Genomic DNA, 17468 nt, shown 5'->3' on the forward strand with positions numbered 1-17468 from the left:
CACATACACACACACACGCACACGCACACGCATATTGAATAGGTCTGCATTTAAGCCTGCCTTCCTTATCATCTCCCAGCAACGAATCATTATTATCCTTGCACTTTCTCAACTAACAATGACAATTCATGATTAAGCTGACAAAGCCAGCAGTAATTTGAGATATCTAAATGTCCGCTCACTGTGTCTGGGTCATTGCTTGTCCAGCGGGTGCATGAAGCAGTGAGTGCACTTGGTTGTAGAGCCCCTTCAGCACAGTACGGATGAGCATGCGCTGTGATGGGAAAACATATAGAGCAATGCCAATCAAATCCACCCTCAGTGTTTCCAGTCTATTACCGCGAGAACACCTTTGGCTCTTGATATAATTTCCTTCGGCTGCTGCAAACTCCCTGTAATTTGACTTCGCTGCCACACAGCATTTTTGCCGCCACTCGTGAAATGAAATGTAATGTAAACCTGACTGGGTACAGCAGCTGGCTGCTACTGTATGGTGCCATGAGATATTTCCCTGGTGATGCAGATTTAAGCAGTTCGAAGGCCAACTCCAGACAGCTCAGACGGACAAAAGGCCATTAACAAGGTTGACCTCTCCCAAGAGCCAAATTGCAAGCATTCTTGCATGGTGCACAGGGGTGAAACCCACAGAGCATTGCTTGACAGCTTGATGGGTGGCTGAGAAAGAATTCCATTTAGAGATTATGTAAAGCCATTAAGGTGGTGAGACAATGTGTATGGATGGACCGTGTGTGTGTGTGTGTGTGTGTAGCAGCTGTAAGCTATCAATTAAAACAACAGGAGTAGGATTCACATCCCATTTCATTTCAACAGGGTTTTTAGACCATGTGAGAAAGACCAACTGGGAACTGAAAATACACTGCCATTTTAATTGAATGAAATCACACTTGCAAATTGTTGTTCCAACAAATTGCTCCTTTCTACGCAATTAGATATTAAGATGTTAGTGGCCTGCCAAGAAGAGATCTTAATGTAATTGTAACATCATCCATGGCTAGTTAACATGCCTATTTCACATTCAACCAAAGAGATTCAGATCACCATGCCTTTATTCTAATGTCACGATTTCATGCCATGGCAACAGGATGACACCTACAGGTCATACCTGGAAGTGCTTTAGAAATATTCATGACACAAATAACAGATTTTTTACATAATTAACACTTAATTTACATACTTAACACGAGATTTGAGAAATACATTACATCATGACTAAATGAGTGATGATAAAAAATCACTACTATCTACACACTTCATTTGTTGACCTACGTAAAACCTGTTCACTTTGCAAAACTGATGGGGAAAGTGTGAAAATGACCTTGACTCATGTAGGCTCGTGGTCAGTATTAAATATGAGATAACAAGTTTCAAGGTGATCTGTACCCAGCATATGCTCAAACTGTGGCTGTAAGTCCTTTGGGGTGAATCCGTTGACAAAGTGTCCACTGATCTCCTTGTAAAGAGAGGGCCCAACATCTTCTGTAAATTAAACACACAAATACAGAGATTTCCGGTTATTTATAGCAGATAAACCAAATAGTAATAGATAGATAGCCAAATTGATGAAATTGCTTTGAGTTCTCTAACCGATCTGCTTTTCTCAACAGAATGTGTATTGACGACTCCTTGACATTTCGTCTTGTCTTTTGTTGAAGCTGACTTTATTCAAGAGAGGTCAAACAAAGTCAAGTTGCCCTTTAAATGTCTCTTTTACAGGGGAAGCATTGCACTTACCAAGGTACCTCTCTCTGAGGATTTTCATGGTGACAGACAGACCACCAGCATCTTTCAGGTGCACTTCCTCCTCAAATTCATCATCCTCCACTGACATGTCCATGGCAACTTTGGCATTACTGACCACGTCTACCAAATCTTCCTCCTCTACCTCCTCAAAGTCATCTGGATAGTCAGTAAGGTCTGTGTTGGCAGCTGCACCTGTGGCAAATGTGAGCCAAGAAATTCAGAAATTCCTCTTATGCAGTTGTGCATTTTATTACTTAATTCAGTTACAAACACAGATCTTCCAAGGTGTAAAGGTTAAAAAGTTTGTCCTCGCAGATACAAGTATTTCCCTGTGCTATTAAATTAAAAGGACAATGCTTTCTTACCACATGAATCGTTGAGGGCATCCTCAACTGCCGAATCATGTGATAGGGACTCAACCTTGTCCATGCTGTCCTCAGTGGAGGACAAACTGTCTTGATCATCAAAGTCTTCTGAGTAGTCTGAGCCCATGGAGTCTTCAACCAGGTCACTGTCATGTCCATGATGACCTTCCTCCTCCAGTGTGGGGGCCAGTGGCACAGCTGACTCAACATGACCATCACCATCCTCCATGCTGGCTACCCTGCCACTCTGCTGCCCAGAACACTGATGCCGACTGTCAGCTTCCTGCTTGCGCGGGGCTCGGGCGTCAGAGCTCATCTTACTTAGCTCGGTCTGCCGGTGCTTGACAAAATGACCTAAGTGATCTTGAACATAGGCAGAGTTCAGTAAGCTGTTTGCACTTGGTCTGTTTTCAGGCACCTCATTTAGCATGGCCTTGATAAGTGCATGGAGAGCTTCAGAGTATCTGTCTGACACGGGCTCATAGTCACCTTTAATGATCTTGAAGAACAAACTCAAGAGGTTTGTTGCATCAAAAGGGGGTCTGAGAGCACATATCTCATAAAGTAGGCAGCCAAGTCCCCATATGTCAGACTTAGCACTGTATGGGACATCCTGACAAAGTTCAGGACTCAGGTACCTGGGTGTGCCTACACATGTACAAGCCAGGTCCAGTGTATTGGTCATCATCTTTGAAATTCCAAAATCTCCCACCTTTATAATTCCTTTTTTAGTTAAAAGGACATTGGAAGTCTTGATGTCTCTGTGCAGCACTTTCGCTGAGTGTATAAAACTAACAGCCATGGTGACCTGGACAAACCATTCCATGACCTTCTCCTCTGTGAAATAATCATTGGGTTTGCGCGCTTGGATTTGTTCATCCAGTGTTCCACCATCACAGTAGTCCATCACAATGTAAATAAACTGGTCCACTGAATCAAAAACAGTGTCGCTCCATGTGACAACGTGCGGATGCTTCAGTTTCTTCAGTATCTCGGCTTCTTGCAGAACCGCCTCTTTGGTCCTACTCCTATGCGAACTGTCAATCCCTATTCTCTTCACAGCACACAGCTTGCCTGTTTCGATATGCTTCATAAGAAATACAACAGCTGTCGCGCCCCTTCCAAGTGAGAGTATGCTCTCGTAACTTTCCATATCGAGCCACAAACAAAAAAGCTAACTGTAAAGAGGTAGCTGTTACAAATTAGCCAACATGACTCAAAGTCATAGGCTAGCGTTAACGTTTGGTTTCCTTGGCTAAACTATTTTCATGTTCAGCTAACACTAAGCCCGTGCACATTCCCGTGCTTTTTTGAAGAGAATTCTTCATAGCCCTGTTAATGTCCTCAAGGTTGGCAGTTAAGATTCTGCTAATAGGAAATGTCTCATCTTTCAGGTGCTCCCAGGCATGTTTTGTTTACCTTTCGTTTCTATAACAACAGGGGCAAGAGAACTTCAGAACTGCTTGTTGATTGGCCAACGCATGGGCCACCTCCCATCAGACAAGCATGCGCTAAAACGTTTGAAGGACGAGATGAGGGGTGAGGGACATCCTATGAGGACATCATGATGCTATGGTAAGGCATGGAGTGGACCAGAGCCGTATCTAGACGGCTCTGGAGTGGACTATCTTGCTCCAAGAATATTTTACTTAGTTGCCAGTGTACCAAAGACGTATTTTCTATTCTTTCAAGCATACCCGTCCTTACTGGAATTCTTTCAAAGTTAATGTAATAAAATAATGAAGACACATGGAGCAATCATGTAGTAGCACTATTCAGTTTTATGCATACTTAGTTACAGTATTATTTATTTCCCATAATTGTAACCATGTGTCAACTGAAGTGGACATTATGGACAGTCAGGTATATTTAAGGTGCAAATCATAATATTGCATTATGTTTTTGTGTGTGCAGATAAAAAGGTTTCTTATAAGCATTAAAACCAATTTTTGTTTATTGATTAAACATGATACAGAGTTTAATTAATTTCTATATTACCTACATATTGCTTCAAGTTGAGTGCTCAAGTGCATGTAGTCCACTAGAGTGGACATGTGTATAAGTACAGTTACTAAACTTAATATCCATGCCCTATATGTATACACATTTGGTTTTCATAATTTATGCATCAAAGGGTTAAAGAAAAAGGTTCTCATGATCATAATGCATTGATTGAATGCTAAATGTCAATTTATTCAAACCATGGCATATATATATAGGCTATACATATATTACATCTTAAAAGCACATACATACTTTATTCATCCGCACAAACAGAAAAAGTAAAAAACAGCTTTCAAACTAACACATAAAAGTACATACAAATATTAAAATATAGAAATATGACCAAATTCTTAATTTTGACTTCTAAGAGGTAGCTTTGGCTTAGTAGGTGCGGATGGATTGTCTAGTAGCTTTGACAGGCTTGCAGGCTTCTCTTTGTTGGCTTTCTTCTTCTAGAAAAAAAATTAACAAGTCAGCACATAGCCTTGGCATCAGAGCCAAAGTGACATACTGTACAAAGGCTACATGCACATTACGCACACACACGTTCCCACACGCAGAAATATCCCACATACTCACCTTAAAAAAGGGAACCCTGTTGCCTTCTTGACACATGATGTTCTCATCCCCATAAGAGGGTTCGGAGACGATACTGTCGCTGCAATTGCTGACGTCTTCTGAATCTCCAAGTGAATCCTTCAAAACAGACAGGGACACACCAGTCGAAACACTAGTTGAGTAACATTAACCCTAACATTCTAAGTTCCGCAACAATTGAAGGTTCTAAAATTCTATGTTGAATTCAATGAACCCAGATATTCTTTAGAACGTTCATTTCTCAACATTCCCGTCACACCAGTGTGACGGTACTCCTTTAAGGGTTAAGCATTGCTTTCTGCGCAGATGTGAAGGATGTATATGCATAAAGAACAAAAAAGTCTATTTTTGGGCATTACCTGGTCAATAGGCATCTCTTCCTCTTCCTCCTCCAGGGGGATGCACTGGGTCTGCTCCTGCTGAGCTCTGAACTGTTTCAGCAACTCACTGCGGCTGCGGGACCGGACCAACTCGCGTGGGTACGAGTACTCCTTCCTCTTTGGCGTCATACCTGATATGCCACAAAACAAGGAAGAAGTCAAGCCATCCAATACATTAGATGTAAATTTGAGTGCAGATTCCAATTCCAACTTTCCCCATTTCGATTAAAACCCAATTGCAAGTTTAAATTGCTATTCTGCTGCCTCAGCCAGAAGCTGGTTTCTGTCTCATAACTCACCCGTGGGCACGTCTTCCCTGAGCTCCTGCAGGAAGCCGTGAACGGTGTCCATAGTGTGGTCCACCTGGGAGGACAGGCTCTTCGCCTGCCGCCGCAGGGCCAGGCGATCGTGGCCCGCCTGCTCCTGACCAGCAGTCACGAGCACTTCCGCGTCAGCCTGCTGGCTAATGAGACGCTCACGCAACTGCAGCAGGTCCCTCTCGGCACGGGAGCTGACATTCTGAGACATTTCCAGAAGACAGGAAGACAAGAGGAGGAGGAGGGGGAGGAGGATGATTGTCAGTTCACTGCATGACCTTTGATACTCTGAAAGGGGGCCCTTCACAGGCCTCTCTAGACACAGGCGTTTGCCCTTTGTGTATATTCTTTTCACTAAAACACTTGCAAATTGCAGATTCTGATTATGGATACGATAAGCCTTGAAGATATTATGAACACGCTTGTATTCTCCTAATAGCAGAAGTGTCTGGCTGACAGTGAACAAACTCATTTCGTAACTAGATCATAATACTATGTTAAAGGAAAATTCCAGTATTTAGCACTTTGAGTCCCTTTTCTGGTTTGTTTTGGATGAACTAGAGTGGTGGACACTGAAATTTTGACGATTGGTCCCGTCTCGACTTTTCTGACTTGTTTTGAATCGCCATTGACTTCTCAGAGTGGCTGCAAACAGGCATATTGTAGGCTACTCAAACATGTCCTAAAACAACCCTTAACGTTCGTTTTCAAAACTGTGCAACTCACCGAGTGGTTAGTGGTGTTCGATGATTATTAAAAGCAAATATATCGGCGCAATGTATGATTTCCAGCCGTCTTATTTGCTATTGTGGAACTATACACAACCGCTCAATATTTGAACCTGAAGCATAGACGGGGGCGCAGTAATAGCAACATGCAATGAGTCTTCCAACAGAAATCAATAGGATTTTACAAAATGCCAAATAAAAACACGACAGAAACTGTATTTCGCTACGCTACTTGTTTTGGAACATCAACGAACACCACTAACCACTCGGTGAGTTGCACAGTTTTGAAAACGAACTTTAAGGGTTGTTTTAGGACATGTTTGAGTAGCCTACAGTATGCCTGCTGGCAGCCACTCTGACTAGTCAAAGGCGATTCAAAACGAGTCAGAAAGGTCGAGACAGGACCAATCGTCAAAATTTCGGTGTCCACCACTCTAGTTCATCCAAAACAAACCAGAAAAGGGACTCAAAGTGCTAAAAACCGGAATTTTCTTATAATTCAGCTTGCCTCCTCATATCTGATTACCTGTTGAAGGGCCCGGAAGGCCTCAGCGTTTGCCTGAATGAGGTGAACCTGTGTCTGGGTCCTAGATTCCACCTCCGCCTTCACTGTGGAGGACCACTGGATGGTGCCGTCCTCCAAAGTGGACAGGGCTGTCTGGACGGAGTGGCAGTAGCCCTGGGAATCGTCTATGGTCTGGCTCAAATCGGCGGTTGCCTGCTGCGTTCCGGAGATCAGCTCCTCGGCCATCGCTCCCAGGCGGCCCTGCGCCCCCACCACCTCTCCTTCAGCCTCAGAGCATTTCCTGTAGAGAGGTCAACAGAACACCGTGACCTACTTTTACAACAGTCAAATCTCTCAAAAGGTCAGAGCAATACAGTCCCCAGCAGATTATTTGACCGTGGATACAAGTTTCACAGCAAGATAAATGACCTTCAGTTCTCCGCAGTTTTCCAATCTGTTATATAAATTATCCATTTTCAAATCTTTAATCTTTCAGGCCCATGCCTGAATTCCAGCACAGTGCTGGAGAACTTCAAGCCCTGATAATCATATTGATATCCGCATTTCCAAAACTAGTGCGTACAGTGTATGAGATTGTACTATATTATGACAGTACATTTATGATTAGAGGATTAAGAACTATATTATAATAGGCCTAATAGTTCAAGGTGAGGCCTGCAGAGTGAGCATAGTAGCGGGCTGTTGGACACTCACTTGAGTAGAGAGCTCTGGAGCTCCTGTACCGGGTGACGTAGAGCATCGGCTGAGCTCAGGAGACCATCTGCATCCTCCTGCATCTCTGACTCCAGCAAATCCATTTGCTCCCTCAGCTGCTTCAGCATCTAGGCAAAGGGAGAAAAGGTGACTTAACACATTAAAAGCCTAACCAAAAAACAAACCAGAGCAGAGCTTTACCACATTTTTCAACAGCATTTAAGACCACTTCAGACTTACGGTGTTCTGTTTTTTGGAGCTATGGCTGATTTTAGTCTTCATCTTCTCCAGCTCTGCTTGAAGAGTGCTGATTTCATCCGTAGCCGTCTGTTTCATGGCAGCAAATGCCAGAATCTGGTCCTTGGAATGGGACTCCAAGTCATTCCTCAAGCATACCATCTGAGGAATAGAAAACACAGTTGACAAATGTAGTGTCTGTATTGTAATAAATTACTTTAAAACATACAATACATGAAACCAAAGACCACCAGTTCTAGTTAGGGCATAGAGGATGCCAACCTTCTCAATGAGCCCATGGAAAGCATGTAGCTGCAGTTTAAAAACATCATGTCGCTCCAGTATCGCAGTGATTCCAGGCATTGCCTGTGCCATCAGGGTCTCTTGCAGATGGAGCCGATGTTCATCCTGCAAGACACACACATACACATAATATTCTGTGGGTCTTAGAAGGCTACCCCACCACAAACAGGCTGTAATAAGGGAATTCACTCACCAGTGCCTTGTGCAGAACTTCTTTGGTCTGCTGACACAAGTTGCTTTGCTCCAGTATCTGAGCTTCGCACTGCTGAACACTCTCCCCCACAGCACTCTTCACGTTGGCCACCAAGGCCTCAGTGTCCAGGGCAGCCTGCGTGCAGGACTCGCTCACCATCCCATGAAGTTTGGCTACAGGAGGAAATAGAGGAGAGAACGTTTCAGTGTTTTGGGGATCTGTGCTCGAATAAAGCACTTAGGAAGGAAGGCCGTGTACAGGCACCAAGATGAGGCCTTCACCAAAGTCCTTTTAGGCAAGTCCCTCTACTCGGCGGCCATATTGCAGCGCTTTTTGGGCACTCATTGGGCATCCTATTCGGCAGAAATGCGCGTGCGCAAGGCTTCACGACACCAACCTTGCTCCAGCGGCGAGTTTACAACACATGATTGGCACGATGTCTTCACAACACACCATATGATTGGCTCAATGTATTCACATCACACCACATGATTGGCTCAATGTATTCACATGTCGACGTTTTGCCGAGGAAGGGATGGGATATGTGTAGACAACGGCCATACTGGCGTTACAAACTAGCCCCATGCATTTCTATAGAGGATTGTTTGAGCGCTGTGTCTCCACATTAGAAAGTCTCTGCCTTCACCACCTGGCAGCAACCAAGGTGTCAAAAACATCCCCTTGTCTAAACACGGTTAAAGAGATTAAAAGAGAACAGAGAATTTCTCTTCGTGTCAGAATACACACACACACTTACATGCTGTGCTGTTGTAGTAATCCATCATGCCTAGGTGTTTGGCGTTATTCTCTTGAATAGACATCTGCATGTGGCTGCAGCAGGCGTTTAAGCGCTCTGTAAAGCCCTGCTGTACAGACGAGTTGTGCTCCTCCACCGCTCGCTTCCTGTCCAGCTTGGCGTGGAGACCAGACACATCGCCAACACTGACTTCCGCTGTAGCAAGGAGCTAAAAGGACAGCAAGAGGTTTTTAAATAGGTTTAGATCATAACATGAGCAACAGATAGAGTCAATGGAGAAAAGGGAGGTTCATACACTGTTTACAAGATTCACACAATCGTTTATAAACATTTGGCTTGGGAAAACACCCCAGTTTAACTCACAAAAAGCATCACAGGCAACATCATGTCTTGTCCAATGTAAATTCAGAGGATCTGAACAGTGCATTTCTGTTACCTGATTGGCAGTGCTATGCAGGGCTTCCTCTGTGCTTGCAAGCTCCGAGGCAACAAACTGCTCCTGGCTGAGCTCGTCTTTTGCCTGCTGCAGGTCTTTCTGCATCTCCTGCACCTGCAGACTTGCCCCTTGTAGCTCCTCTGTGCACTGGTCTAGTTGCTGTTTGCTGTCAGAAAACAGCTCATTGACCTGATATCGAGTGTGAAAAAAAGGTTAGGGTGAAAAAAAGTGACCACATGCCACTAATACCATTATGGCCACAGAGGGCAGCAGAGAGTCAGAGAGGCATTTTCTTATGATGCTGCGAATTAGAAAAGAGGATGCTGTGGTCGATATTTGAAAAATGCTTACTCTCTTCAGCTCTTCCTCGATGGCATCAATTCTTTCTGTGTACTCCGTAATCTGCTCTTCTTGAGCGGCCAGTCTGCTGTTGAGGTCCCTACAATGCGACAGAAAGTGCCATTTTAACTCGTTTGCTCACAAACCTGGGACAGAAGCGACTGCAGAGAAGCTTGGAAGAGAAAGTGACAGATTAATTGTCGTTATGAAAAGGTCACATACTCAAAGTTCTCAGGAGACAGGTAAACTCCATGCTTGTCACGAGTGGCCGATAGATCACGTTTCAACCGTTCGATTTCCTCTGTATATTCCTGTAATATAAATAAGGTGGGAGACCATTTTTTGTTTGTATGTTTTTTTTTTTTTAAATAACATTTCTAAATTGTAAGATCTCTATTATTTCTACCTTGATAAGGGCCCTCTTGGTCAGTTTCTGGTTGACTTCTGGTTTGTTCATGATGCTCTTTGCTCGATTTGCATAGTCCAGCGTGCTCAAAGTTTCCTGAGGACATACATTACATTAATATTAGCCATTTGAAACAGCCATTTCTGTACAACCAATAACAAGCCAGGACAACAACTGACCTCAAGGTTGATGGAGGCTGGGGAGACCGTGGCGATGATGGACGTCCTGGTGTGGCCGCCCAGCGAGTCCTGCAGGATGCGGGTGAGCTTGGACTCCCTGTAGGGTACGTGCGGTGCCCGTTCCACCAGGGCCGTGATGACGCGGCCAAGCGTCAGCAGAGACTGGTTGATGTTGCCAGCCTCACGGGCGCGCTTGTCCACTGCACCGGACCGGCCGACGTTCTCACTGCCTGCCAGATCCACCTACGAGAGTGACACAAGAATAGATCGAGACCTACAGGTTACAAAGGTGCAGAGGTTGACCAGTATCCACCACCAATGAGTGAATTGAAAGAGTGCTTTTCTTGCACCAAACAAATTGTTTTCCAGTTCTAAACTGACAAATAACCTTAAACCACCATCATATTGAGTTTAACATCGGAAAGCAGCAAACTAGATGATTATCATCAATTAAAGATCATCTTTGTGTCTCTTACCAAGTTCAGTTTTCCAATCTTTACCAACTCCTCTCCCTCTAGGGTGACCTCCTTCATATGAATAGTGACCGTGAAGACAGAGTGTGAACGACTGCCAAAAATGCAACAACAGATTAGTTACAGAAATGCATCATTTAACAGCTGCAGCCGTAAAATAATCTACTCACACATTGAATGCAACATATAATACAGAGATGCTTCCCATTCAAACACAATATATCAGTGTTTCCCACAGAATTAAATTCTATTTGTGGAGGTAGGTTTGCAGAATTGACTTGAATGCAACAGTTTTTAACAAATTAGCGCAGCATTGTTATGATGCTAACCAGATTTAAGCACAATTTAGTACAACCTGGAAAATCATTGTGTGGTGGTCAATGTTGATATTGTGGTGGGCCGCCACAAACAAGTCAATGTATGGGAAACACTGATATATAAATTGTATTTAGCTCTGTGAATATTACAGGAAAATCAGAGAGTAATGAATGTCTGTACCTTGAGTATGCATTCATCAAAGTGCAGGCTGTTTTCCTCTTGGCAGTACCCCTCTCCAAAATTTGATAAACTTCATTCTTATTGTGGACAGTGATCTCCTCCAGTCCCTTCACAATGACACTTCGCTGCAAGTAGGGGGGGGGGGGGATTATCCTTCGTTATATATTGAGAATCAGCATTATCCCCCTGAAGTACAGGGCCTATTATCTATTATGTAGCCACTGCACTGTATGAAGATTTAATAAAATCTAAATGATTTAAAAGCGCAAGAAGACCTTGTTTCGAGGATCGTCATATAGCTGAAGGCGTTCCGATATGTCAGAAGAACTGAGCAGGTCAAACAGCTCTTCATTGTAGATCTCAAGCAAGGAGACCTTGACTGAGAACTCAGTGCCGCTGGCAGTCAGCTTCTCGAAGATCTGATGCAGTGTACGCGGAATAATCCCAGCCAGAGGATCCTGAAAGGGCCACATTACAAATTGTCAGGAGTGTGTCAAGCAGATTCATGTTGCGGTATTAACAACTTTGAACTGGCCTTCCTTCAGCCAAAAGTAAGGACTTTCTCTACCTCCTCCCATGTGAACTCTTCATCAGGAGATCTCTCGCCTTCCATCGTGAAGGTTTTCCCTGTCCCAGTTTGGCCATAGCTGAGAATGAATAGACATACTGTTCAAACTTGTATACTAGAACTCACAGCTCCAGGCAGTTGTGTGATAAACAAGTACAGTAAACAAACACCATGAAATTGGTGTTGACTAAAACTGGGGCACAAGTACGCTGAATCACATGACATGCTTGTACCATATGGAGTCTGTACTAAGATATCTGACATAAAAACATTTATTTTGACTAATTGACTTACGCAAAAATGGTACAATTGTAGCCCATCATCACCTCGTCTAAAATAGGACACACCACATTTCTGTATACATCAATCTGCTTCGACGGTTGTCCAAACACCTAAACAACAAAAGAGAGAGGAAAGTGAAACAATAGACATGCATTTAGAAATTATAGGTTTGTATTGAAATTTAGGTTTATATTTTACCATGTCAAATGTGTAAGTCTTCCTAGCACTTTTGTCGGTAACACCTCCAGTTCGAATTGCTACTTCTCTCCTGTTTTGGTCACAATCGATAACTCCATGTGAGCCAGACTTGCGCTCTGATGCGTTGAATGGCCTGTAACACGGCAATGCAGATACATAACGTTAGTGATCTTGACACCCATATAACGTTAGCATTGACAAACAAAATGTCTGATAAACTTACCTGCATCGTACAACCACTTGGATGTTTTTGCCTTTTTCATCCCTTTTACTGCAAGCCACTTGTGAACTCATTGTCAGAGAACGTCTACGAGAATCCAGCTTTACTTGTCAACTGAACAGATAAGTTAATAATTCGTGAAACCGGTATTTGCACCGGAATGCCGTTACCTACAAATTGGTAGACCCGTGATCACAGCTCCTGTTTGCTAACCAGCTGGGCTGCTGCTACAGTGTGATGATAATTAACCTAACGTTAGCTACTTTAACGCTGTTTCGAAAAAACTTGCACTTATAAGACACCAAAGAGTTCGAAAAGTATTAACGGACGACTGACAGATGCCTTCGGGTCCAATTAACTTTAGAATAAATGCTGACAAATCTTGTATTTACTAGCTTCCTCAAATCGGTCTAACTAAGCAAAGTCAGACTGAATTTTTAAATATTGCTCTTCAACCAAAAAGCCAATCGGTGCAACGTATAACGTATACTGAAACGTGATTGGCTGAAGACATTTGTTGCCAGAACTATTACAGTTTTATTTATCGTTTAACAAATTGTCTTCTTTTTCACTCACCATTAACATGATTTAATAAAATATAATATTTACATATGTAGTGATTATTGATAATATAACATAAAAAGATAAAATGGGCGTTTGAGTGACTCCGCATGTTCTAGGGCTTACTACCTGAGTTGGTAACATTTTACGCAGAGCACTCTGCGACATAATGTTTTTCACTACACAGATGAATGGGCCCAGATAACGATGTTGTCAGAGCAATAGTCTTCTCCCTTATTAAACATCATATTATACGACTGGGTCGCTTTATGTGTTTTATCAAAGACGTATAAGAACCCATAGACAGTAAAAGTAAGATAAGAACTTTGTTTTTATGCGCAGTTTGGGCCTTACATCGTTTTCACCGTAATGCGCTCTACTTACGCAGTTACCGCGTGGGATCTTGGGGGAACGAGAAGTCGTGAATGAGAGAGAGCAGCTAGATTTCGAGTCTGTTGTATTTTTGTTGTGACAGGCTGATTTCAGTGTTTCACTTATAGATTATACGAGAAATGCCACCCAAAGGAAAAGGTGGTAAGGGTGGGAAAGGTAAGCATTAGGAAAACCTAAGAAGAGTAATAGTTTGGTGGATAATGCTGCTGTAATGTTTGCTAGCTGCTGCAACAGCCTGGCTTACCTGAAGGAGTAACGTTAGCAATAACAGTGTAACTAATGCATCTTTGATTTAAATATTCGTATACTATTTGTGTCATGCAGACAGCTGTCGTTGGAATTAGTAACCTTTTCACTGCGTGATCGTGGATTAGTTTACTTTTCCAGTCCTGTCACTAACATGCGGAGTAACGTTCATGCAAAGTTGCTTCGTTTAGCTGAGCCTCTGTTACAAGTGATATGACAAGATGTTAATATTAAATATTAACTAAGGCTCAGTTGTAACACAACTTATTTTTCAAACACTTTTTCAGGGGGCGGTGGCGGTGCCTCTAGTAGTGGAGACTCGGAAAAGAAAGAGAAAGCACAGAAAGGAGGCACTGCTGTCAAGGTAACATAAGGGGAGATTCTGTTATCATTTTTCACATGATGATTTGATTGTATAAGGATGGATGGCTACAATATCAGGAAGTCCAGGAGGATGATTGCATATACCAGGGCCCTCTTTGCAACAATATATGTGATGTGTTATTGCAAATGGAAAAACCTTCTTGCCAGTAGTATGGGTAATAACACCAACAATTGTAATAACATATCAAGAGCAGTCAGGTGATTACCAGTAGTTTTTAATTGAGGGTAAGTTATCTTCATCAACAATGGATGTCAAGAGGAGTCAACCTGTACACACATATAAAATTGTCTTGACACAATTGACCCTTTTAGCCTCCTAGATCTATATGAATTGTTTTGTTGTGTTTTGCAGCACCATGTGTAGGTTATGAGACTAGACACCCCAGTTTTGTCGGTGACTGAGATGATTGCTAAGGTTTTGAAGCAGGGTTTTGGCCCACAGCACCTGGGTTGTGCAGCTAGCATAGGCGTGGCGTATGCCGTATGAAATCTGTCATGGCCAGATGCTTTTTGGAGATTTATGAAACTAAGCCAAATGTTGTTAGAGGATTTCCAATCGTGGTGATTATCAGATCATTTTAAATATTTTGAGAAAAATTTAGTGTCTTAGCTAAAGTTCCATGGAATGTGATTTCTACAAAAAACAATGTGTCTCACCATCAGGGGAAAGATTAACATTTCTTTGATATGGGCTTACTTGGGTTGGTTGACTTTGCAGGTCCGTCATATTCTTTGTGAAAAACATGGAAAATGCATGGAAGCTATGGAAAAATTGAAATCCGGTGTACGCTTCAGTGAAGTTGCCACACAATACAGTGAAGACAAAGCCAGACAAGGGGTAAGTTACACATTTTTGCTTGAGCCCAACAAGGCCTGTAACTGTTATCATAAACTCCCACAAACTGCCGCATCCATTCTTTTCCAGCAGGTGGCACACCTGTGCAGGGTGTTTTGCATAGGTTTGCATACTGAGGTTATATTCACATTGCAAGCCTTAAAGGTGCTTTAAGCGATGTCCTACGTTTTTTAGGCTAAAACATTTTTTGTCACTTACAGCAAACATCACCTCACCATCCGCTAGCTGCCTGTGTCCTGAATAAACTGTAAAAAAAACGTGATCTCTGTGGACAACCCAAGCTCCAAAAACAGCCACAAAACAACTTAACAAACTGCTCCAGCAAATCACAGACGAGATGCACGTTTAGGAGAGTTTCAATTGCACGGGAGGGAGAGGGAGGAAGTAACGTTACCCAGCATCGCAACAGAAGTGACGTTACCCAGCATCGCTTAGAGCGCCTTTAATGTTCAGTTCTAATTTTTTGCCAATTTTTTGTGTTCACACTAATGTTTTAGTTATGTGGTCAATATCATACTCTACTGTGGGCTGGTGACAGTTCTGAACTGACCTGCCTGCCTGCACAAAAAAATCAATATCAGTTGAGCACACTACCCTTACAGAAGTAAACACTGAAGCTTAGCTTATTTGAACTTGGCTTTAAGGTCCATACATTTTCTTTGACAGTGCAGCAACGTTTTTCTGGCAACATATGACTCTTTGTTTTTATGCTTTCAAACAAACAGGCAGGGCCTAATTATCCATCAACTTTTGCTTGCAAGTCACATGAATTTTGATATGACACTGAGGTTGCAATGCAAAACATCAGACCTGTATCTGATTTAGGACTACAAACTGATTTGGCCTGGTAATGTAAACATAGACTTTGACATGCATGTAAAAGAACAGCATCTCTTTTTCTGGGGTCATTAATGTACCAATTGTGCATTTTGAAATTGCTATTCCACTCATTGGTGTGCCGCTGTAATTTGGAGAACATTTCATACGGATAAACCCGGGAAACATGATTAAAACACATAATATTGTTTTAACTGTCAGAACAAGACTTAACAATACTAAATGAATGGGGTTATATATTCCAATGTGTACAGGCGTTGCTGATTAAAATAGTACTTCCTTATCAGTAATCAGCCTTGGGCAAATGTATCATGCAAAACAGTAAACAATTTGACTTTGTATATGACAGGGCGACCTGGGCTGGATGACAAGAGGATCAATGGTGGGCCCATTCCAGGATGCTGCATTTGCCTTACCAGTCAGCACCATGGACAAACCTGTATACACAGATCCACCTGTTAAGACGAAATTTGGCTATCACATCATCATGGTTGAGGGAAAGAAATAACTGAACCTGTGGTTTGTCATCATGCGTTAGAGATCTAACAGTGCCCCACTGTTAAATATTTGATTTTTGAGTTTATTGTGTTGTTTATTAATGAGACTTGCGGCAAGATTTTGTTTAGAGGAGGTGTAAGAAAGAGTACAAAATAAAATGCTATCATGTATTATTGCAGGTAAAGTATGTGTACTTTTAAGGAGACTTTAGATCATATGATGTACATGAAATACTTCTTTCTATCAAACAGTCAATGTTTCATACATGCATAAGCTACATATACATCTAAAGTTATTCATTTTATGTTAGGAACTCTAATGTTTGAGAGTACTCTAGATCCCTCTTTGATACTTCGATACCATAAAGAAATGTTTTAGATGTTTGAAGGAAGAGCGCTGATGTTTTTTAAACACAAATCTAAGATTTAATTTAAAAGGTGCAGCCATGTGCACTGGCTACCCTGATTATTATGGCAAAGGAAAAGTATGACATTGCATCTTGCTTTATATTTTGAAAGATCAAAATGACATTGACAAATGGCAGCAGTGAGGAATGGTGGAAGGCGAGGCCAAATCTGGAACACCATAAAAAGATAACTGCAGGTCTTCTGGGCAGAATGGAAAGCAGTAACCATATGATTGAATGTTTAGCTAATACATGAGTGGGGGAGTTGAGTTTGCAGTAATGCTGGTAAGAACAGGGTCTACACAGAACATTTTTGAGAAGGGAGAACTATCTACCACCGTGTGACAAAAGTCAACACCAGATGTTTGCAAAGCAAGAGTATAGAAACAGTGTAATTAAATGTGGTTAAGCCGAAGAATGGACCATCACTAGCAGCCAATGGCAGAAGAACCCTTGCACAAAATAGAGGGAAGAATGGATTATCCAGGAAAATTGTGCTGGAAAAGACTTGTTTGTAGGCTACAACAGGACCAGGGGCGTCGCTAGCTATTTAAAACATTCGGGGCTAGAGCCCCGAAGTTAGTCTTTTTTTGTCCGGCGTTTCGGGGTTTCTCCCCCGAGAGATTTTGAAAATCGGGCTGATGAACATGAAATTTTAACCTACTTTGAGAAAAGGAAGGCCAATCGTAATGACTCACGTCACGGCATTCCGAATATTCGGATGTTTAAAGACCGTGTAAGGAGAACGTCTCTTCTGCCAAAGTGCACCATACAACACCCAAAATATGACATTAAAATAGCCTGTAGAATAAACATCGTCATGCACC

At 42.3% G+C, this 17468-nt stretch overlaps 3 protein-coding genes across 5 annotated transcripts; 1 reads left to right on the plus strand and 2 right to left on the minus strand.

The window, feature by feature from the left end:
• Positions 1–904: 904 nt before the first annotated feature.
• Positions 905–3514, minus strand: nek12 (NIMA-related kinase 12). 2 transcript variants are annotated; one of them, XM_048231860.1, is made up of 3 exons: positions 2127–3514; positions 1753–1953; positions 905–1494 (listed from the first exon to the last, which is right to left on the minus strand). In XM_048231860.1, the coding sequence occupies exons 1-3, from the start codon at positions 3277–3279 to the stop codon at positions 1343–1345; spliced, it is 1506 nt and encodes a 501-aa protein (XP_048087817.1). In that variant the 5' UTR covers positions 3280–3514; the 3' UTR covers positions 905–1342. The 2 variants fall into 2 exon arrangements, with proteins under 2 accessions (XP_048087817.1, XP_048087816.1); XM_048231859.1 differs by having other exon boundaries at positions 905–1497.
• Positions 3515–4062: 548 nt separating this feature from the next.
• Positions 4063–13021, minus strand: LOC125286362 (kinesin-like protein KIF11-A). Of its 2 annotated transcripts, none has more exons than XM_048231392.1 (22): positions 12464–13021; positions 12241–12373; positions 12055–12152; positions 11761–11839; positions 11468–11650; positions 11193–11317; positions 10698–10788; positions 10222–10464; positions 10043–10138; positions 9859–9947; positions 9649–9736; positions 9298–9486; positions 8862–9069; positions 8105–8277; positions 7891–8016; positions 7612–7770; positions 7372–7499; positions 6679–6958; positions 5407–5626; positions 5087–5238; positions 4710–4826; positions 4063–4579 (listed from the first exon to the last, which is right to left on the minus strand). In XM_048231392.1, the coding sequence occupies exons 1-22, from the start codon at positions 12532–12534 to the stop codon at positions 4481–4483; spliced, it is 3147 nt and encodes a 1048-aa protein (XP_048087349.1). In that variant the 5' UTR covers positions 12535–13021; the 3' UTR covers positions 4063–4480. The 2 variants fall into 2 exon arrangements, with proteins under 2 accessions (XP_048087349.1, XP_048087348.1); XM_048231391.1 differs by having other exon boundaries at positions 4063–4582; positions 12464–13019.
• A 338-nt stretch (positions 13022–13359) lies between these two features.
• On the plus strand, positions 13360–16419 carry pin4 (protein (peptidylprolyl cis/trans isomerase) NIMA-interacting, 4 (parvulin)). The gene is made up of 4 exons (XM_048231601.1): positions 13360–13570; positions 13948–14024; positions 14763–14882; positions 16087–16419. Exons 1-4 carry the CDS (start codon positions 13534–13536, stop codon positions 16243–16245), a joined length of 393 nt encoding a protein of 130 aa, XP_048087558.1. The 5' UTR covers positions 13360–13533; the 3' UTR covers positions 16246–16419.
• The last annotated feature ends 1049 nt before the right edge of the window (positions 16420–17468 follow it).

Source organism: Alosa alosa, chromosome 21 (assembly GCF_017589495.1).
Source record: "Alosa alosa isolate M-15738 ecotype Scorff River chromosome 21, AALO_Geno_1.1, whole genome shotgun sequence".
Taxonomy (NCBI): domain Eukaryota; kingdom Metazoa; phylum Chordata; class Actinopteri; order Clupeiformes; family Clupeidae; genus Alosa; species Alosa alosa.

What these genes read in the sequence shown, in the direction of transcription:
- nek12 (XM_048231859.1), bottom strand. Translation starts at nt 3,279, where the DNA reads ATGGAAAGTTACGAGAGCATACTCTCACTTGGAAGGGGCGCGACAGCT. An exon ending in TGCCCTCAACGATTCATGTG is followed by an intron (nt 1,954 to 2,126) that starts GTAAGAAAGCAT and finishes CATTTGCCACAG; the next exon opens with GTGCAGCTGCCAACACAGAC. An exon ending in CCTCAGAGAGAGGTACCTTG is followed by an intron (nt 1,498 to 1,752) that starts GTAAGTGCAATG and finishes TTTAATTTACAG; the next exon opens with AAGATGTTGGGCCCTCTCTT.
- LOC125286362 (XM_048231391.1), bottom strand. Translation starts at nt 12,534, where the DNA reads ATGAGTTCACAAGTGGCTTGCAGTAAAAGGGATGAAAAAGGCAAAAAC. An exon ending in ATGACGATCCTCGAAACAAG is followed by an intron (nt 11,318 to 11,467) that starts GTCTTCTTGCGC and finishes CCCTACTTGCAG; the next exon opens with CGAAGTGTCATTGTGAAGGG. An exon ending in TTACTACAACAGCACAGCAT is followed by an intron (nt 8,278 to 8,861) that starts GTAAGTGTGTGT and finishes TTCCTCCTGTAG; the next exon opens with CCAAACTTCATGGGATGGTG.
- pin4 (XM_048231601.1), top strand. Translation starts at nt 13,534, where the DNA reads ATGCCACCCAAAGGAAAAGGTGGTAAGGGTGGGAAAG. An exon ending in AGGTGGTAAGGGTGGGAAAG is followed by an intron (nt 13,571 to 13,947) that starts GTAAGCATTAGG and finishes ACACTTTTTCAG; the next exon opens with GGGGCGGTGGCGGTGCCTCT. An exon ending in AAGGAGGCACTGCTGTCAAG is followed by an intron (nt 14,025 to 14,762) that starts GTAACATAAGGG and finishes TTGACTTTGCAG; the next exon opens with GTCCGTCATATTCTTTGTGA.